Source organism: Acanthochromis polyacanthus, chromosome 22, assembly GCF_021347895.1.
Source record: "Acanthochromis polyacanthus isolate Apoly-LR-REF ecotype Palm Island chromosome 22, KAUST_Apoly_ChrSc, whole genome shotgun sequence".
In the NCBI taxonomy this organism is placed as follows: Eukaryota; Metazoa; Chordata; class Actinopteri; family Pomacentridae; genus Acanthochromis; species Acanthochromis polyacanthus.
Genome location: NC_067134.1, coordinates 23,007,257 through 23,026,036, shown reverse-complemented (window position 1 = coordinate 23,026,036; position 18,780 = coordinate 23,007,257). Strand labels below are relative to the sequence as shown.

At 42.0% G+C, this 18,780-nt stretch overlaps 1 protein-coding gene across 2 annotated transcripts; it reads right to left on the bottom strand.

Annotated features, from left to right (window-relative positions):
• Positions 1-9,595: 9,595 nt before the first annotated feature.
• LOC110959458 (SLIT and NTRK-like protein 5) lies at positions 9,596-15,971 on the bottom strand. Of its 2 annotated transcripts, none has more exons than XM_022206332.2 (2): positions 15,067-15,971; positions 9,596-13,429 (listed from the first exon to the last, which is right to left on the bottom strand). In XM_022206332.2, exon 2 carries the CDS (start codon positions 13,369-13,371, stop codon positions 10,744-10,746), a length of 2,628 nt encoding a protein of 875 aa, XP_022062024.2. In that variant the 5' UTR covers positions 13,372-13,429; positions 15,067-15,971; the 3' UTR covers positions 9,596-10,743. The 2 variants fall into 2 exon arrangements, with proteins under 2 accessions (XP_022062024.2, XP_022062025.2); XM_022206333.2 differs by lacking the exon at positions 15,067-15,971 and adding an exon at positions 13,978-14,441.
• Between the last annotated feature and the right edge of the window lie 2,809 nt (positions 15,972-18,780).

The following is an 18,780-nucleotide window of genomic DNA, read 5'->3' as shown; positions in this document are numbered from 1 at the left end:
GGCCTTATCTCTAGTTAAAGACTAGTGTCACTTGTGCTGACAGAGTTGGATTTAACATTTTCGAGCAGCGAAGGCGGTATAAAAATGAGAATGTCAAGCTCCAGTGCAAAAACGGGCAGACCCTTTACTGCTGCCCAATTAAATCCCCTTTTATTTCCCACGGAGAGACAGGATTTTTTATGTGGCAAAAGTCCCCGCTGAGGTTATATCTACAGAGGAGGAAATTGTTTGCACCAGTGGAATGCATTTTTACCACAGGTCAGCGTGTAAACTAGCTTATACTGCTCATTTTTTGGACCCATTTTTTCAGATTATACTGTCGGGACAGAAGGGAAAAAAAACCATGATAGAGACTTTACAGTGTCCTTCAAACTGTCTGCGGCGAAATTAAACCACACATTCTCACCGAGCGGAATCATGATGCAGTCAGATTGATTCCTCCCTGCTAATGGTTTAATTTTGGCATAATTCAATAACCGCATTCTCCCAAGATACGTTCCACATTTATATGGAGTCTATAATAACGTCCTGACAGTTAGATGAGCTGGGGAATCTCTGGTGGATTAATTTGGTTCTAATTCCTCCTGTTAACACACTTTAACGTGGCAAATGAGATCTCATACACAGCGTTGACTTGTTCCTGCATCCCCTCTTGTTGCTTTGGACCACGTGTGGGGAAAAGTCACGAGGCAGGAACGGAAGAATCTTTGGATTTGTTGGCGCAAATTAGGAAATAAGCGCTCTGGGTTGGGATACAGTGTGAAAAGCAACAGGGGAATGCTAAAAGCAGAGCGTCTGGCGGTTAAAGCTTTGAAATAACTATGGTTTTTTGAAAAGCTATCCATCATGTAGCCCCAAAAACATGCAACACAACACAAGGACAAACAAGGACAGGTCAAAGCAAATTTAAAGCTGCTATTCAAACAACATGAAGGTCTAAGAAGAGCTGTGAAAGGAAACGCCTCAATGTGGCACCTCGATTCTTCGTCAGAGGAACGAACAGAAAGCGTGACCGTGACATCTGCAGTCGTTTTCGCACAACGTCAACGATGACACGGTGGGCGAAATTATGCAAATGCAGGCTGAAAAAGTGCAATACTGGAGCTGCAAAAACGAGCAATCCTTGCACTTCCATAAAAGGCTCCATCTTGCATCATTTCTGTTTTTATTTTCTCCATTCAGCCTTGGTGAATTTCATGACTCTACCCTTCATACATGTAGCCTACACACACATTCACAGGTACAGCTCAGAGAACATCACAAGTAGCTGACGTCAGCAGTGCTGTGAGAGCGCTGAGAGCCCCTCCACAGGAGCCAGTTTTTAACAAGCACACCCACACTCTGCCAACTTCAGCCTTGCTATTGTCCAAACACAAGCAAACTGTCACTCAGCTCGCTCTGGGAGGAGCACGCGGTTGGAAAACAATGCTTTCCCCCCTCCGATCCAGACGAGTCCATTTTAGATGCTTAAGCTCCGGTGCCAAACTTTATCCTTTTAGCAAGTCGATATCTCATGAGCTGGAATCAAATAACGCTGCTGGATTTTTTTCTCTCTCTCTCTTTTTTTTTTTTTTTTGGAGTTGTCTCTTTTCTTTCTTGTCAGTACTATTCAGTGCTATTTTCAATAGCCACATTAGTATGTCTCTCTCTCACGAGTGAGAAAATGAGTTTTTCTACCTCCCACCATTTCATTATCGGAGCGATCTCCCAGCGCGCAGTCTAATTCCTTTAGCAAGGCCCCGCTTTTCTGCAGACTCCTCGCCCGCACTTTGAAAAGCCACAGAGATAGAAACAAAATGGGGACAGGAGAGAGAAAGGGAGCAACAGATATGGAGAGAAAGAGAGAAAGAAAGAGAGCTAACGAGCGGGAATTTAACAGTAAATCAGGAAACCTGTTAAAGTGTGCGACGGGCGCACTGCAGAGACCCACCCACAACGACGCAAGCCGCCCACACGCATCCCTGAAACTATTAGACACATACACACACCTCTAGAGGGAACACATTTACCAATAACAATAAAGTCTATTTGTGAAAGCAAACTCAGTAAACACATTTCCTCTTTGAAGACAATCGAGTGAGCATGTAGGGCAAATAGTATGTTAAACAGCTTCAAAATGCTTTTGTACCGCTGTAGATACTGTGTGAATCAGAAATTACATTTCACTTTGATTTATATGGTGAGATATGAGATGTACAGCTGATTTTCCACTTAAAAAACAATGCACTTTGATTGCAAAGAAAGCCCACATTAAAAATTAGGGACAAAAGGTTAAAAAAAGACAAGCAAGGCATGATGGAAAATGTTAGTTACATTATGGGGAGCATTAGATCTAACTGTTTTGGAGTTTTGGTGCTAAAATGCAGCCTTAATTCTGACTTGTCTTAGTCCCTCAACATTATAGAAAAGATACAACCACTTAAATGCCCTTTTTATCTATTTATAGATGTTTCTATTGCATGTTTTACTCAAAAAATGCCTTCAAAATGTCATTGCAGCGTATGTCATGACAAAGCTTCTCATCCTCAACCCACCAATGAGATGGAATGGAAACACATGGTTTTGTTTTTCAGAAAAAGACAAAATCATACCATTAAAACAAAAAAATTTGTTGGATTTTCACCTTTCAAACTGTCCTTGAACTACTCATCCATGAAGTGAGGTTACATGAGGCAAAAATAACCAAATTTAAGCCTCAATTGAACTCAAAATCACTTCAAATGAAACGTGGAATAAAGAAAATGTCAGAAATAAACAGTTAACACTGGATTCTGGAAAAAAAAAACAAAGAAAAATAACACTTGTTCAATGGTATAAATGCGGTATGGCTCTGGAATACATGCTGTACAGAGGAGCAGATTGGCATTCAGTTGCAGGAAGATCCGGTCAGCATGGTGACATATCTTTGTAAAGAGGTTGATGCAAATAGCAGCATTGGAAAAAATGGTGATGTTGCATTGAACTAACACCTGTGGAGCCATTTTTCCCCATTTTTTTGCTCAAATAACCCAAATTTTTCCATGATTGATGGTATTGTAACTGTCTCGCACTGCACAAAAGACATTCTCTACTTCTACCTATAGCGGTGCAGTTTCCATAGAGGTGCAGGACTTTCTGTGGCAGTGAAAAATGAGCCCAGAGTGAGCAGAAATGTGACCAGAGCAGCAGAAACCACATCCAAAAGTACGCTCATACTGTCCCGCCGTGCAGTAACCCCAGCTTCTCCCCAAATCAATCGTCAAATCGAGATTTCACAACCGTATCAAGTGCTGATTTTCTTATTTCGTGTCTGATGTAACAGAAGAAGCGGCTCTAGTTAAATGACTTGACACTCTGAAGGAAGCCATACATCAGCCTGTTGTTTCTGTTTGGTTTTTTTTTAGCTTGGCCTGGCGTCACCGAGCTCTCGGCTGGGGAGTCAGTAATGCTACGGTTGCCATTTATCAAACGACAGGGTTACTGCGGCTCCGGATCAACGGGTGCAGCCACCATAAACAAACAAACCAAACGGGGAGGCCTGACGAATACAACCCGGCTGCCCAGTGGGAACTGAAAAAGGAGGGCAGGGTGAAACGATGAGGGGGAAAAAAAAGGCAAAGGCAGCGAGAAAGCGATACAAAAACATGAAACAACAAGCTATCGTCATATCTCCCTTCCTCCATGTACTTGCGGATATAAAGACAGCTCTTTTAAAGCTTTGATCACACATATCTTCTGGTGAAGAGCCACACAACAGCTTATCCCCATATTTTTTTTCTTTTTTGCATCGCACGGGAACAATACATGGTACTCCAAATAGAGCATTGCACATATGACATGATAGCTCGCAGAATAATAGCTACCCAAGATTCCCATCTTCATATTAACTTCATTATCTGGCATTCAGATTGAACCAAGATGGGAGAAAGAAATCCCACCAATTCTAACCGCAGGATAATAGGGACTTCCATTATTTCTCATTATGGTAGGGAAGCAAATATGGAATCATCTACCTGGGTGGTGAAACCTTCTTTCTGTCGCAAAATGCATATATGTAGGAGGGCATATATATGTATACAGTATCATATTTACATTCAGTGTAGAACAGCAGGAAATATGGGCAATTTGCAACAATTTTCTTCTTTAAAGTGAAAAAAATGCTAATTTTTGAAGAAAAACAGCACAAATTGATAAAAAATGTGTCCAAAAATAATGAAAAGCTGCGAGAAATATCTTTGGTTTTGGGCTCGCTGTGAATAATTTAGCAGAAAACATCCCACCACCCAAAAAAATAATCATCTTTCTTCGCTGTTGTGCAAACATTATATACCCAGACAAAGTCCAGATGGACGACAGAACCCGCAAATCGGTGCCAAATTATATTTAGCAGTCACATTTAGTCAAAATGTGTATAACAAAGAAAAAAAAAGATAAAATGTTCTCAAGCCAATTAAATAAACAGAATTTAAAACAGCGAGTAGGACTGTTTGTTCGGCAGATGGCATCAGAGTCTGGATCCAGACTGCACTTTTTTCTTTTTTTTTGGTTTTAATGCAATGGATTGTTTGTTAAAGTTAACTCAGCACAGAGATGGACAGCGGGAGTGTTAACTAAGAGGCGGATTAGAAGAGAAACTACTGATGGGAGTGAGATTACAACGGCAGCAGCGGCAGATAAAACTCACATGATTTCTGCATGAATAAAAGATAAACAGCTCTGCTTTTAGCACACAATACCTTCATTGCACATAAACCTCCACTGCTTTCTATTTACTGGTTTTATGCCAGATTTGACCACGATCGAGTCCTTGACCGTCCCTTTTTTAATGCCATGACATTTCATGTTAAAACACTTCATCCATAATGCATTTCAACCATAAAGCAGCTCATTATGATTCTCATTTATCCCCCCCCCCCCCCAACCACCACCACCACTTTGGATTTACAAAAGGACCAGATACAGGAACAAATACATGACCAGAAAGCATAAAGAGGAGAAGAAAAACTGATCAGTAATTATGGCGACGGGAGGTAGAAAAAGGGTGGGCTGGTGGCGTTTGGTGGGACAGGACGGGGGTGGGTGGTGGGGTGGAACTCGGTTGAGTGCTGATGAACATTTGAGCATTTCTACATGCCTGAAGGAATTCCATTAACCACTCTGATTAAAGTAATCATTGGAGCCATCGGTGCCTGTCAGATGCCATCCCTGCCCTCTCAATTACCCGGATCTCCTTGAACTCAATTGCTCACATCATCGTGGAGGCTGGGTGGCGGGGGAAGGCAGCGAGGCAGCGCCGGGATCGAGGCACCGTCGGCGGGGGGCAGGCAAGGCAGCGCTCGAGCATATGGGAAACGTCCACCCACCCTATCTGTCTCCGTGTACGGAGGGCAGGCGTGTATTAGCCTAATTATCGTTTACACATATTGTTGCAGCGTCAGGTGGTACAGTCCAAATGTGAGGAAATGAAGGGTGAAAATTAAAGGAACTGGCTGTTTTCTTATTAGGAGTGGAGCGTCAGTTGAGCTTCTTCTTCATTCAGATCATTTGATTCATTTGTTTCATTTAACTAACAATAAAAATGATCAGTTTACTGTCAAATAAGACAGAAAACAGAAGCAGATCCTTACTTTTCAAAAGGCTACAACCAAGAAATGTTTAAAAAAGAGCTTTTTTAAAGACAATTGCTTGAGCTATCTGTTAAAATTGTTTCCGCTGAAGCATTTTGTCCTTCAAGATAAAACAAAGAAACAACATGAATGAACAGGATGCATTTGTTTTACATTGAAAAACCATTCTGAAACTAAAACTTGACAGCATTTCATTGACTTTGTGGTCATTTTAGATGAAGAAACGCTTGAAACTAACTGTTTTCTTCTTAGGATTTGAACCTCAGTTAAGTTGGGCTGTGACAAATGTTTCTTTTAGATGATTTTTTTCCTTGTTTCATTTAACCACCAGTACAAATAGCCAAAATAATCAGTTTGCTGTCAAATAGGACAGAAAAAGAAGCAGATCCTTGTATTTCAAAAGACTACAACCAAGAAATGTGAAGAAAAAAAAGCTTTTCAAAAGACAATTGCTTGAGCTATCTGTTAAAATAGTTTCAGCTGTTGACATTCAAATAGTATAATGTGAAGTTTCTGTGTTTCTAAAGCATGTTGTTCTTCAAAATAAAACAAAGAAACAATATGAATGAACAGGATACATTTGTTTTGTATTGAAAAGCCATTCTGAAACTAAAACCTGACAACATTTCATTGACTTTGTGGTAATTTAAGTTAAAGAAATGCTCTAAATTAGCTGTTTTCTCAGTAGGATTTGAGCACCAGTTAACCGGGGCTAAAACAAACAGTTCCATTCACATCATTTCCTGTTTTTGTTTCATTGAACCAACAACAATAATCCCCAAAATAATCAGTTTGCTGTCAAATAGGGTATAAAGAAGAAGAAAATCCTTGTATTTCAAAAAGCTGCATCCAACAAATGTTTTTGAAATAAAGCTTCTCCAAATATAATTGCTTGATCTATCAATGAAAATGGTTTCAGCTGTTGACCTCCAAATGGTATATTGTGAAGTTTCTGTTTTAAAAGCATTTTGTCCTTCAAAGTAAAACAAAGAAACAATCTGATACATTTGTTTAACATTGAAAAACCATTCTGAAAACTAAAACCTCACAATTTAGCATTGACTTTGTGGTAATTAAAGTTAAAGAAACGCTTGACACTAACTGTTTTCTTATTTGGAGTTGAGCGACAAACATTGTCATTCAGATAATTTTCTTCATTTAACCACCAATAAAAATCCCCAAAATAATCAGTTTACTGTCTAATAGAACATACCTTATATTTCAAAAAACTACAACCAAGAAATGTTTAAAAAAAACAAAGACTCATTGATTGCGCTATCAATTAAAATAGTTTCCACTGTTTACATTCAAATGGTATATTGTGAAGTTTCTGTGTTCATAAAGCATTTTGCCCTTCAAAATAAGACAAAGAAATAAAAAATAAAATATGAATAAACAGGATACATTGGTATTACATTGAGAAACCATTCTGAAAATGAAAACCTAACAGCTTTGCATTGACTTTGTGGCAATTTGGAATAAATAAATGCTTGAAACACATCAGTTGAGCTGTCAAAGAAATGAGGCTACAACAAACCATTTCATTCAGATCAACTTCCTGTCCCAAAATAATCAGTTTACTGTCAAATAAAACAGTCCTTATCTTTCTCTAAAAAAAAAAAAAACTACCTGCATCTATTGAAAAAGTTTCATCTGTTGACATTCAAATGGTATATTGTGAAGTTTTGTCCTTCAAAATAAAATGACAATATAAAACAGAACATAAATAAGGTACATTGATTTTTGCATAAAAAACACATAAAATGGAAAAAAAAAATCTGTCTTGAAACTAAAACCTGACAGCAAGGCATTGACTTTGTGGTAACATGATTAATTGCGATTGAATTTGTTTAGTAACTAAAACACGATGCCTTTATTTCTACCTTTCAGGATCATTTCTAGTTTAATATCTTCATTTTTGCTGCTTAGAGTTGTGCCATTAATCAAATTACCACATTCCAGCTTCATTTGATGAATTTTCCAAAGCAACCTGATGCATAAACAGTGGAAAGATATGAGGACGGAAAGGGGCCTACTTTTGCCCCTATGCCTCGTATCAGGATATTACGGCCCTGTGCAAGTGCAAAATCAGGCCAATTTCATTTAAAATGAAGACGAAATCCTGCCACCAACATCTGATAAGCGGTTAAATATATTTTAGATTTAATTAGCCGGGTATTTTGGGAAAAAATAATTGTCTCCAAGTTAAACTCTACGCACTGAAAATAGCCGAGGAACACGCCAGCGCTTCATGCAGCTTGGACGGGCTTCATGCGCTGTCCTCCACATTGATTAACTCTCAAATGGTGTGAAAGCACAGAATGGAAGAGAATACTGGAGCGCGGGCTACCCATCACTGTCTCTCCCACTTTTTTTTTTTTTTGAAAAAGAAGAAGTTTCCCAATTTTAACTTCACCACTGTCTCCCTTGCTGCATGCAGACTCCTGTGGCAGCTACATCTGCACCTCCATCACGCCTTGCGTTGCATCAGCCCCACATCAAATTCCACACAATAGGTTTAGCCATAAATCATGGGGGCTCTTGTGCAGCATGAGGCAACACAGTCGGAGATATTTCACCCCAGAACTTCATATCCTAGGCAGAATACAGATGCTGACCACTGCAATGTGTGTGCAAAGCTATAAATTTGACCCATTTGGCCTAAAGAGGCTGATTAAAAGCATTATTTCTACAGGATGCAACCGTTTACGCTGGGTCATAACAGTGCTAAACCTCCACGCAGGGAGTTTGGGTGGAAGAAGAGGTGCACACACACATACAGTAATAACAGGCCCATTTGGAATACATGATTCAGTGATTATGTAATTGTGCTCGAGCATTTTTTTTCTTTTTTTTTTCCTCTGCAGTTCTGTGAACTTCACCAAATCACCCTGGAAAAAAAAAACAAGTAATATTCTAGGAAATTAAATAATAATACAAACACAACATCGCCATCTGTGCCACATTTTAAACAATTTGTCATCCTCAGGTCCTCATTTCACCTCAGTAATCTATAAATGATTCATTTTTTTCCCCTTCTTTTTTCAGTATTGGCATGATTAAAACAAACATGTCAAAGACGGTCAGCACTGCGACATCCCATCGGCCGCCGAAGCTGGGCAGCGACACACACTTCTTCTTGGCTATGATTCACATCCCCTGCTACATGTATGACACATCCACAGTTACACTTGGTTCCAGAACTCCTCATCTCCCAAATGGTGCCTTCTGTTCTCATTCTGGCCTTCTATGAAAAGATCCAACAAAAGACGAGGACCCGGAGTGTTTCGTTTCATTTTTCCTTTCTTTTTTTCTCTCTCTTTTTTTTTGTCGTCATTGAGAAAAGGCAGCTGGCACCACGCTGGAGATTAAATGAAAATTAACTGAAAAAAATCTAGTAGATCTTCAAGTAATACCTGCAAGTAGCAATTTGTAGCGCTGATAATAAATTCAGAATAATTAACATCCGTCCTTCTGTGTTGAGAATTAAGTGACAGATCTGTTTTTTTCCCCTCCTCCTTCTTCTTTTCCATCCTGCCTGTCTCAGTCAAGCAACATTGAATTCCTAAATGGTGATGCTCACTGCACACTGAAAATGGTGGCACAGTGCATCCTTTGCATTTTTATAGGCCTGCTTTGCATATTGGATTTAAGTGGGTCAAGTGAGGAGGAACTTAACAAAAAGAAAACCCTAAACAAGCACTTTCAAGATACAAAAAAAAGGCTTTTGAACACACTTCAAATGTCATCTTCCCCCAGCTACGTATAGAAAACCATCAAACGTACCAATTAAAAGTGATAGAAATGGTTCAAACCCTTCAAGCAGCAATCACTTCTGCGAAGATTACAGTTTATTTTCAATTATATTTATATAAATGACCTCCTTGTCGCTTGCAGATGCCGCTGTGGATGCTCATTGATCAAAACCCATTGATTCCAAGCCTCACTAGCTTCCCCTTTAGCTTTGATTGAGTCCACAACATAGTCAGTTCTTGTCAGCCAATGTATTGTGATTTGATTACAAAATAAAAATCATTTCTCCAATTGGACCAAAACCCCTTCCTTCATATCACCAGCCAACAGCTTGAGTTTTCCTCATAAGCACATTATATGAACCTGACATCATGTTTATTTGATGACAATAACATAGTTTGGTCAATATAGTGCAATAAGTGCAAAGCAATCAAAAGAAAGAAAAAAAAAAAAGAAACCGATAAGTAATAGAGAATCTGCCAATGCTTTGTATAAAAATAGGTGTTACATTGATTAAAATATCAGTATTACACAACATAATTCATACTTCAAATATCATTTCTGAATTTTTGTCTTGATAACATATCAATTCTACATATTAAGAATGAATACTCATATTCATTTTTAATATAATAATCTCCTTTATGAGAGCTCAGTGAAGGCTAACTCGCCTTCCAATTCCAAAAAGTGCAGAAAGCATACAAAGACACTTTTTTTTTTTTCATCTTCTTCAAATGACGCAGTCTGTTTTTGAACATTTGGGGGTGTGCCACTTTCAAAAAAAGCCACTTTTACAATGCAGAGCTACAGTAAATGAAACTACAAACATAAGCCTTTCCAGAGGATCATGGAGTATGATGACACAGGTAATATTGATGTAGAATCAAAAGTTTTGAAAAGACATGGCAGATTATATCAATAAATACTTACTTACAGACTACAGCAGAAAATAGTCCTACACAGTTTTGATGATCTGCTGTACAGTGTTTTTGTCCAGGAGTGATTCTTTTTTTTCTTATAAACATTTCTTTTTCTGATTCACAATATACCTTATGTATGGTTATATTCCTGAAAATGAAATTGGGTAAGATTTACCTGTACACTTACATTTTGTGTGTGTTATTCGATCATCTTCACCATAGAAAAATAGATTTTGCATCATCAGTTAAGCAGAGCAATTTTGTTCATCCATGTTTCAGAAAGCTGTATCCATTCCTGTAATGTCATGTTTCAGAAATAAGAATAAGATTGTTCGGCACACCCCGTTTGAACTCCTTCGATTTCGCTTGTGTTTGTGTCGTGCCAAGGCACCCTATAGACTGAGCCACTGCTTCAAGGAGGGGTCAAGAGAGAAAATGCTTCATTACATTAATGATTCTGTTCCTCAGAACTGGCTAAAGGTGGTCTGTTTCTCAAGAACTTCGAGGTAATCGGGCTCAGACTGCAGTTTAGCTTTTAGCTCCAAGTATTCGTTCCTGTTGGGCTCGACATAAACAGTACTGGGTGCTGTGCCATAGAGCATTGTTTCTCTTATCCTCTCCGGGTGCAAGAACTGACGTCTGACATCAAAATTTGGGTTGTATGTGTACGACACAGGCCCTGTGTACTTGTACTCTAAATTGGCCCCTCCTGGGATGGAGGGGATGGACTGATGGGGGGACTGCTTGTCCGGCTCGAGGATGCCTCTGAAGAAATGGTCGGCATCCTGGACAGGGGAAGGGTTTTCTCTCGGTTCGATGGTGCTAACGCTGTACGTAGGGCTCCTCATCGTGCTACTGTCCCTCTCCTCATCCGGGGTACTCCTGTACGTGACCTTGAGCTCATGGAGGTCACGGTAATCCTCGACCGTGTTCCCTTCACGTGACCTATAAATGGGATTTTTGCACATGTGGCCCATGGGATGAGGAATATACTCGTAGACGTGGCCGGCCGGGGCTTTGACTTTAGGGCCGGAGCGGTTGCTGTAGAGGCTGTACTGCAAGTTGAAAGAGCTGACATCTGAGTTGTTGGTGCTCGTGCGGTCGCTCTGTGACTTTTTGCGCTTTTTCATTACCACCACAAAGAGCCCAGCGGCCACAAAGACAGACATGATGAAAACAAGCAGGAGGCTGAGGATGAGGACGGAGAGGGGCACGGTGCTGCTGGGGGTGTTGAACCTCTGCGGGGCGTCCGTGGTGACGACCAGGTCATCCCTGGGCTCGTCCGTAGGGGGAGTCGGTGAGACGTAAGCGTCGGAGTAGTCCGGGCAGAGCTGCTCCGACTGGATGGAGCGAACGTCCAGTCCCGTGTGGCGTTTGGGCGTCTCGCACACCACCTCGTTCACCACGGTGCCTGCGCTGAGCTGCTCCAGCCATATCTTCATCCCCACTATGTCGCAGGAGCAGTCCCAGGGGTTCTCGAACAGATCTATCTGCACCAGCAGCTTCAGCTGATCTAAAACACCGCTCACGGGCAGGTTTTGGAAGTGGTTGTTGCGCAGATTAAGCCTCGACAGGGACAGGCTGGAAAAGATGCCCACGGGTAAAGTTTTCAGGAGGTTATTGTTGAGGAAAAGCAGCTGGAGATTAGGGAGGTAGCGGAAAGTGCCCGCGTCCACCTCCTTGATTTTGTTGTACTCTAAATAAAGATACTGTAAGTTCTGCAAACCAAAAAACATCTCTCCTGTAAGCCTGTCCATGAGATTACCGTTTAAATACAGCCTACGTAGGTTGGTTAAATCCCCAAAAGCCCGGTCGTGGATCAGAGCTATCCTGTTGTTTCCCAGGTGAAGCAAATCCAATCCAGTGGCATCGACAAAATCGGATCTCCGCACCACAGGGATGTAATTTCCAGTGAGATACATTTTTTTCGGATTGTATGGCTTGGGTTTGAGATCAGAAATGCTTTCAATCTTTCTCTCTTGGCAGTTGACATTTAACCCAATTTCAGATATCTGCAGATTACATGTGCAGGCAGTGGGGCAGTCCAAAGGCACAGGAGATTTGGTCTGAAAAGCAATGATGGGGCCATAGTTGTACGGGTTACCGCCTGGTATTCGAGAAGTGGGCTTTAACCTAGTTCTGTTAAATTGCCGTGTGCCCTTGGTAGGCCTAGAGGAGGACCTAAAAACAGCCGAAGAGGTGGCAGAGGCTGTGACAGCAGCTGGCGTGGTCTGGTAATATCCATTGGTGCTGCTAGGGGGTGCAGGCCTCACCGTGTCTTCGAGGGGTCTTCGCGGGCAGAGTTCCTGCTTGGACACCTCGTCCAAGTCTCTACCGTGGAGCCTGAACGGCGTCTCGCAGACCACCTCCCCCACCAGAGCCGTGTAGGCTATGCTCTCCAGCCAGGCCTTGAGAGCGATGAGCTCGCAGGAGCAATTCCACGGGTTCTCCTCCAGTTGTAATTCCACCACTTTGTCCATGTGCTCCAGGAGGCCAATGTAGGGGAACATTTTCAACCGGTTCCCCCTCAGGTCCAAGTGCGTGAGGGGGACATTCCGGAAGATGTTGGGAGGCAGGGCGGAGAGGAGGTTGTCATTCAAAATCATCACTGTCAGTTGGTGCAGTTTGCTCAAGGCGCTGGGCTCGATATTGGTGATGTAATTGTAATCAATCTGTAGGTATTCCAAACTCTCCAGCCCCGCAAAGGTGTCATCCCTCAGAACCTCGATCTTGTTGTTGTTCAGGTGCAACCGTTTTAATCCCTGGAGTCCATTGAAGGCACCCGACTCGATCTCGGAGATATCATTGTTCCCCAAGTGCAGTATGGTCACCCCGGTGTAATTGATGAAATCATTGACTGACAGCTTCTTCAGGAGGTTCCCCGTCAGCAGGAGGTGGTACATGGAGAAATGGACCGGGCTGATCTCTGTCAGTCTGATGATGCCCCGGTTCTCACAGCTCACCGTCAGGATCCCTTCCTTCTCCTCGCATGTGCACAGGTTTCGGCAGATCTCCCCATAATTGTCATACATCTCAACCAGCCTCAGAGATGATGCAATCAGAAGGATTATTTTTAGGATCCAGATATGCATTTTTCCTGGGAGAGGATGCCCCAGCTCACTCAAGTGTGGTACCAGTATGAGGTGTCATCTGAGGGAGGAGAAGAAAAAGGACGGGTTCTGTTTTTAAATGTCAACACAAGTGCAACATTTCCAAACAAAAAAAGAGCAAATATAGGAGTCCTTGATGGACAAATATTATGATGACACACACATGTAGGCCTGTTGATGTCTGTGCATTATGCAGATGTGTTATGTGCATCGTTTTTTTTATGGCTTTGTCAGGAAACAAGTTCACAATTGCACACATAAACATTCAAGTTGTTAACACAAGTACCCGCGGTGGACGGCCACTGCGCATTTCTGATAGCTCGCCTGAATTCCAATCCATTTTGGAAGGACAAAAAAAACCCTTCGCCATCCACCGTATGCAGACTGATAGATTTGGTCATTTGCTAATTTAATCCAATGAGTATTTCCACCATAAAAAAGCACCAATCGCTGTCAGAATGCTCCCCAGGATGCCAGTTTTTTTTTTTTTTTTTTTTTTAACGATTCAGTCTCCCTTCCTCATCTCTGCGCAAACTAACATTAAAATCTCCAAGATGAACTCCGAAGCATGAAAGATTTCTCACTCACCCCACATACCCGACGACTTGGTAACAGTGGAGGTGGTGGGGAGGGAGGGGGGGTCGGGGACTGTCGGATTCCTTCTCTCCACCTCCGTCCAAACAACACGAGGACGCGCAATTTATCCGTCTGCTACGATTCAAACAATCCTTGGTGAGAATTTAGGAAAAGAAAAAAATGTAGGGCGAGAAAGAAAGAAACACCGGCTCTGTTAAACGAATCGAAGCAGCCAGTGTTCATCTTAAAATCCGGCCTGCCATAGAAAATGTGAATATCAGCCTACAAGGCGACAGTCGCAGCCCTTCTTCTACCCCCCGGCGGAAAAAAAAAGAAACGAGAGGAGTTGATCAAAGGCAGAATAAGCAAGAGTCGTTGATCTCGCAGCGGATTTCTGATCCAAATTGCGTTTTGACGCTGGGTAAATAATTCTATAATCAAGCATTATGCATGGCATCTGCTATATAGAAGGTTACAGATAGCCTCTCTCCCCCCCGCCCCCCTCCCTCTCTCTCTCGCTCGCTCTCTCTCCGCCACAGACGCGTGAGCACGCGTGCACGCACACGCACGGGCACACACGCACACACTCATCGAGCCTGTGTGCGTTCCTTAAAAGAACACAAAAGCCCACACATCGACTCGCAAAATCAGTGTTTTTAGCCAAAACGGGAACGCGTCTCTGCTTGGACGCCTGATTGGTAACATGTATACATCTATTTTTAAATTTATTTTGGAGTTTATTACCTCAGGAAATCATCTCTGGGGATAATATACTTGGAAACCAGTGCGCCTTTTCGCAGGGCATCCCTGTGCAGAGGCACCAGGCTGTTATTTGGAACGAATAAAACTGTGATGGTATATGTGAGCATAAAAAATGCAGCCTCTATGCTTGTTATTGCCATAGCAGCCGCAGACACCTTGCTTAACAGCGTCTTAAATCCGGATCAACTTCAGCAATGCAACTGAGGGAGAGAGGTGGGGGGGAGAAGACAGAGATTTCAGCACCATGGACAGATCCCCAAAATGGAAAAGCGCATCGGCTGAGCGCAAATGGAAAGAAAAAAATAGGGGGAAAAAAGAGAAAAATCATTGTCCTCTTACCGTGCTGATCCCGGTAAACACCAAAGCATCCCGAAAAATCACGGCTCCAACCTCATTGAGAACATGGATTTCACCGTCCGCCCTTCTCCTGGCTGCTTTTTTTTCTCTCGTACCAAAAAAATAAAAAAAAATAAAAAAAATCTAGTCAAGTCTCCTCGGTGTTTAGCTCCATAAATCAGGCATGGAAGCGCACATACAGCCTACAGTCTCATTCACGCCAATAACGTGACAGCCAGAGCGGCAAAACGGGCTCCCGTATTCTTCCAGCAGCGACTGAAATCAGCAGTGTCATCTCGGAAAAAGAGCCAAAACCAAAGTTCGAACATGGTTGAAGAAAGGGAGCGACTAAAACCGCGGTAATCCCACATCAGACAAGACTTGCCGCATGCATTTTAACTGTGACTTTCATCCATGCGCACTGGCGAAGCAGCGGAGGAGAGAGGCACGAATCCCCCCTTGTCTGCTGCCAGTGGTGCGGCTTGTACCAGTTTATGTATAGATCTGCCCAAGGTCTCTTTATTTGAATTGCCAGTGCGTCCAAATCGACCGGAGATCAGTGGATATGTTCCTCCAGCTTTGGATGCGAGAATCCGATCCCGTCTTTTTTTCTGCAGCTCTGCATTTGGTCATCCGATATCCTCTGTAGCTTCTTTTTTTCCTCCCCTCTCCGTCCCACCAACGTTTCAACTAGTGGAACTTGATCTTGGTTGGTGCAAACCAGCGCATACCCTGCAGCGATGGACGTATTATGAAACAATTACCATATAGTGTGGACAGTTCTCCCCCTCATACAAAAAAATTAAAAAAAAAAAAACAAAAGGGAGGAAAAAAAATATATGCGTAAATCCCCCCCTCCGAATCATAGGACTGTCACAGCGCGGAAATGAAAAGCAATTTAATGCGTGCAATACTCTTTAAGGGGGTATGGTAATGTGGAGGAGGTGGGGTGAGGTGGGGAGCGCGAGGGAGGGGTGATGATGTTAGATGGAGGAGGAGGAGGAAGGAGAAGGAGAAGAAGAAGGCTGGAAGAAGACCCGTAGAGGGCAGCACAATGATGAAAAAGGCGTCTTGGCAGACTTGCATTTCTCAGGCGAGTCTTTTTGATTCAGCAAAGCAACGACCATTTGATTTGTCACTCACAGCTTGGGCTATTTTCTCCCCCCCAAAACCTCATTTCCATGCTTTTGAACTTCACAACTGGACAGCTTTTTCTCTCTCTCTCCCTCACCCAACCTCACCCAATTATTAAAAACGCCATAATGCTTTCAATCCTCCTCGACAATCCTTTTGATTTCCCCTCCGCCTGACAATCATCCTGGATTCCTTGAAAGAGCCTTGGAATGTTCTCCGGTATACTTATTGTTTCCCACATATCTGCTTCACAATCATTTCCAGATTACACTAAGAAACGTTGAACTAAGTGTAAAGTTGCAGCAGTCAGTTGAGGTCATTTATGAATGCATCCAGATACATGGATTAAGCTTATAGTCACGGAAAAAAACACACACATTTACAAGAGATCTGCATTGAAAGAAATGAATTTACTGTAGGATTAGGGCTTAATCCAGCCTCCTAATGCTGCTCTGTAGTTTACCCAATTGTGGTTGAAAGAGCAAATCAAGCCACAGCTGCCCTCTTACCCTCCTTTTATTATTTTGTTTTTTTCTTTAGCGGGACAAGAAACTTTTCAAAGCACTTAAAGCCCGAACCGAAAATCGAATTAAATCTAGCATATGGTGGGCCTCCATGTCCAAAGAGATTTCCCACTTAGTCGGCATTGTGTGGTAATAAGTCAACTCTTCTGCTCGCTTTGGCGTGCGAGGAGCGACAATAAGCGGATGTGGCATCCATGCCGCCTCTTGGAAATTAGCCGTGGAGATGCATTGAATTATCTTAAAGTCTCGAGCCCTATAATCGCATTAAGAGTGGTCTGTCCTGTGGGGACGGGCGAATCTGTGGCTGGAGAAACTTAATGCAGCAGGGTGTTTGCTCCCTCTCCTCTGGAAAGGAAAAAAAGAAGGGTTGGACTGTTGGCTTGCTCCCTAGAGAGGCAGCGTGGCATCAAAGCGAGGAGTGTAGTTGTCCTAAATCATGTTTTGCCTTAAATGACTTTGTGTAGTGCTGATGGGAGAGGTAGATACCCTTGATAAAGCGGTGGCCGAGCGATGACGGCGAGTTTTGTAGATATAACTTTGCCGGATCAAAAGTTTCCACACGCAAAAGTTGCTTCTGGTGTGGGTGCAAACATGGATTTCTCCTTCACAAAGGCTAATGGGTTCATATGAACATGAAAGCTATTACCATAGATCAGCTGCTTAAAGCACAGAATATTATAATCAGCTCAGGGACAAATAACTAAGCTATTAAATGCAAATGAAAGTTCATGCTATGGTGAGCTTAACATGTATCTTTTGCATGAACTCAACTCAGTGTATCGTCACCATCAGATCAAAGACTGTTGTTTTCTCTCCTTGTGAGCTCATTAGCCTAAGTATAATGGTCATTAAGTAATTCAATTCTGCTGTAAGTTGGATGAAAAAGTTGCTATCTTCTGTTGCGAGCTCACCGTGGTGTGACATGGTTTGACACGGTTGCCACGGAGACTGACACACACAATGAATCAGGTAACACAGTCTGAGTGGGCACCATCTTCTCCAAATGTATTCAAAAATGGACTCAAATCAAGTTAAAATTACACATTGTTCCAAGCGGAATTGTTTGCCGTTGTCGTGAAGTTTTCACCCACTTCAGAGTCATTGTGCTGACGTGAAATTACTTGTGATGGAATTGTTGCTTTTTTTTCTGTTTGCAAGTTGGGATTTGTGCACTCAGTTGTCTGTGATATCAAAGAAAAAAAAGCCTTCTGCTAGGCAGACTGTGAGCCAAAAACAGTGGGCAGGGGGGGGGGACAATGAAATCTGCCTGAAAGAAAACATCTCTTTGGGGATATACAGTACAACACTGTGCCACTGGTTGGTTTTTGTAATTGGACAATGGTATATTTAGAACATATCTTTGCAAAATTGCATTTAATTTCACAGTTCTGCTTGACGAGGAGAGTTCAGGGAGAGGTTGAGTGTGCTGAGTTGTGTTGTTGTTGCAAACAGAAGTGGAAAAATGTCCACTTTGTTAGAATAATTTCCTCCTCTTTATCTATGTAATACATGAGATCAGTTTGACAAAATTTAGTCAATACGAATATTGCAAAACTTTCAGAATCTTGTCAGATTTCTAATTATGTCATATTGCAATTACTCGACAAAGTCTGCGTCGGCTGGAATGCAACAAAACTGCAGCAAACAAGACATGTAAACACACTTCTGTCCAACACTACTAACATGTGAAATGATTCAGCATCACCTTTCAGGTATTGCATTATTTCACAGTTGACAAGTAGAATATGTCCTTTAATGAGCAAAACAAAAATTTAAAAAGACGAGATTGAAAATAAAACCCTAAGTAGAACAGATCTGTGATTCCTGACACACAATTAAAAATGAATCATCATTGAAACACATATAAGTACACTTGTGGTTCACAATTAGCCTGAACTGAACACAACAACTCAACTTTGTACTGATAGACTGTGTCTATGTGCATGTCTGCATCAATGCTCCAAATGGAAAAGAAACACTAGAGGATTAAAAAATTGAGACTGTGAGTCTTCACGAATATGGAATAGAATACAGGAAGAACTGCAACCGGCTAAAAATC

What these genes read in the sequence shown, in the direction of transcription:
- LOC110959458 (XM_022206332.2), bottom strand. Translation starts at nt 13,371, where the DNA reads ATGCATATCTGGATCCTAAAAATAATCCTTCTGATTGCATCATCTCTG.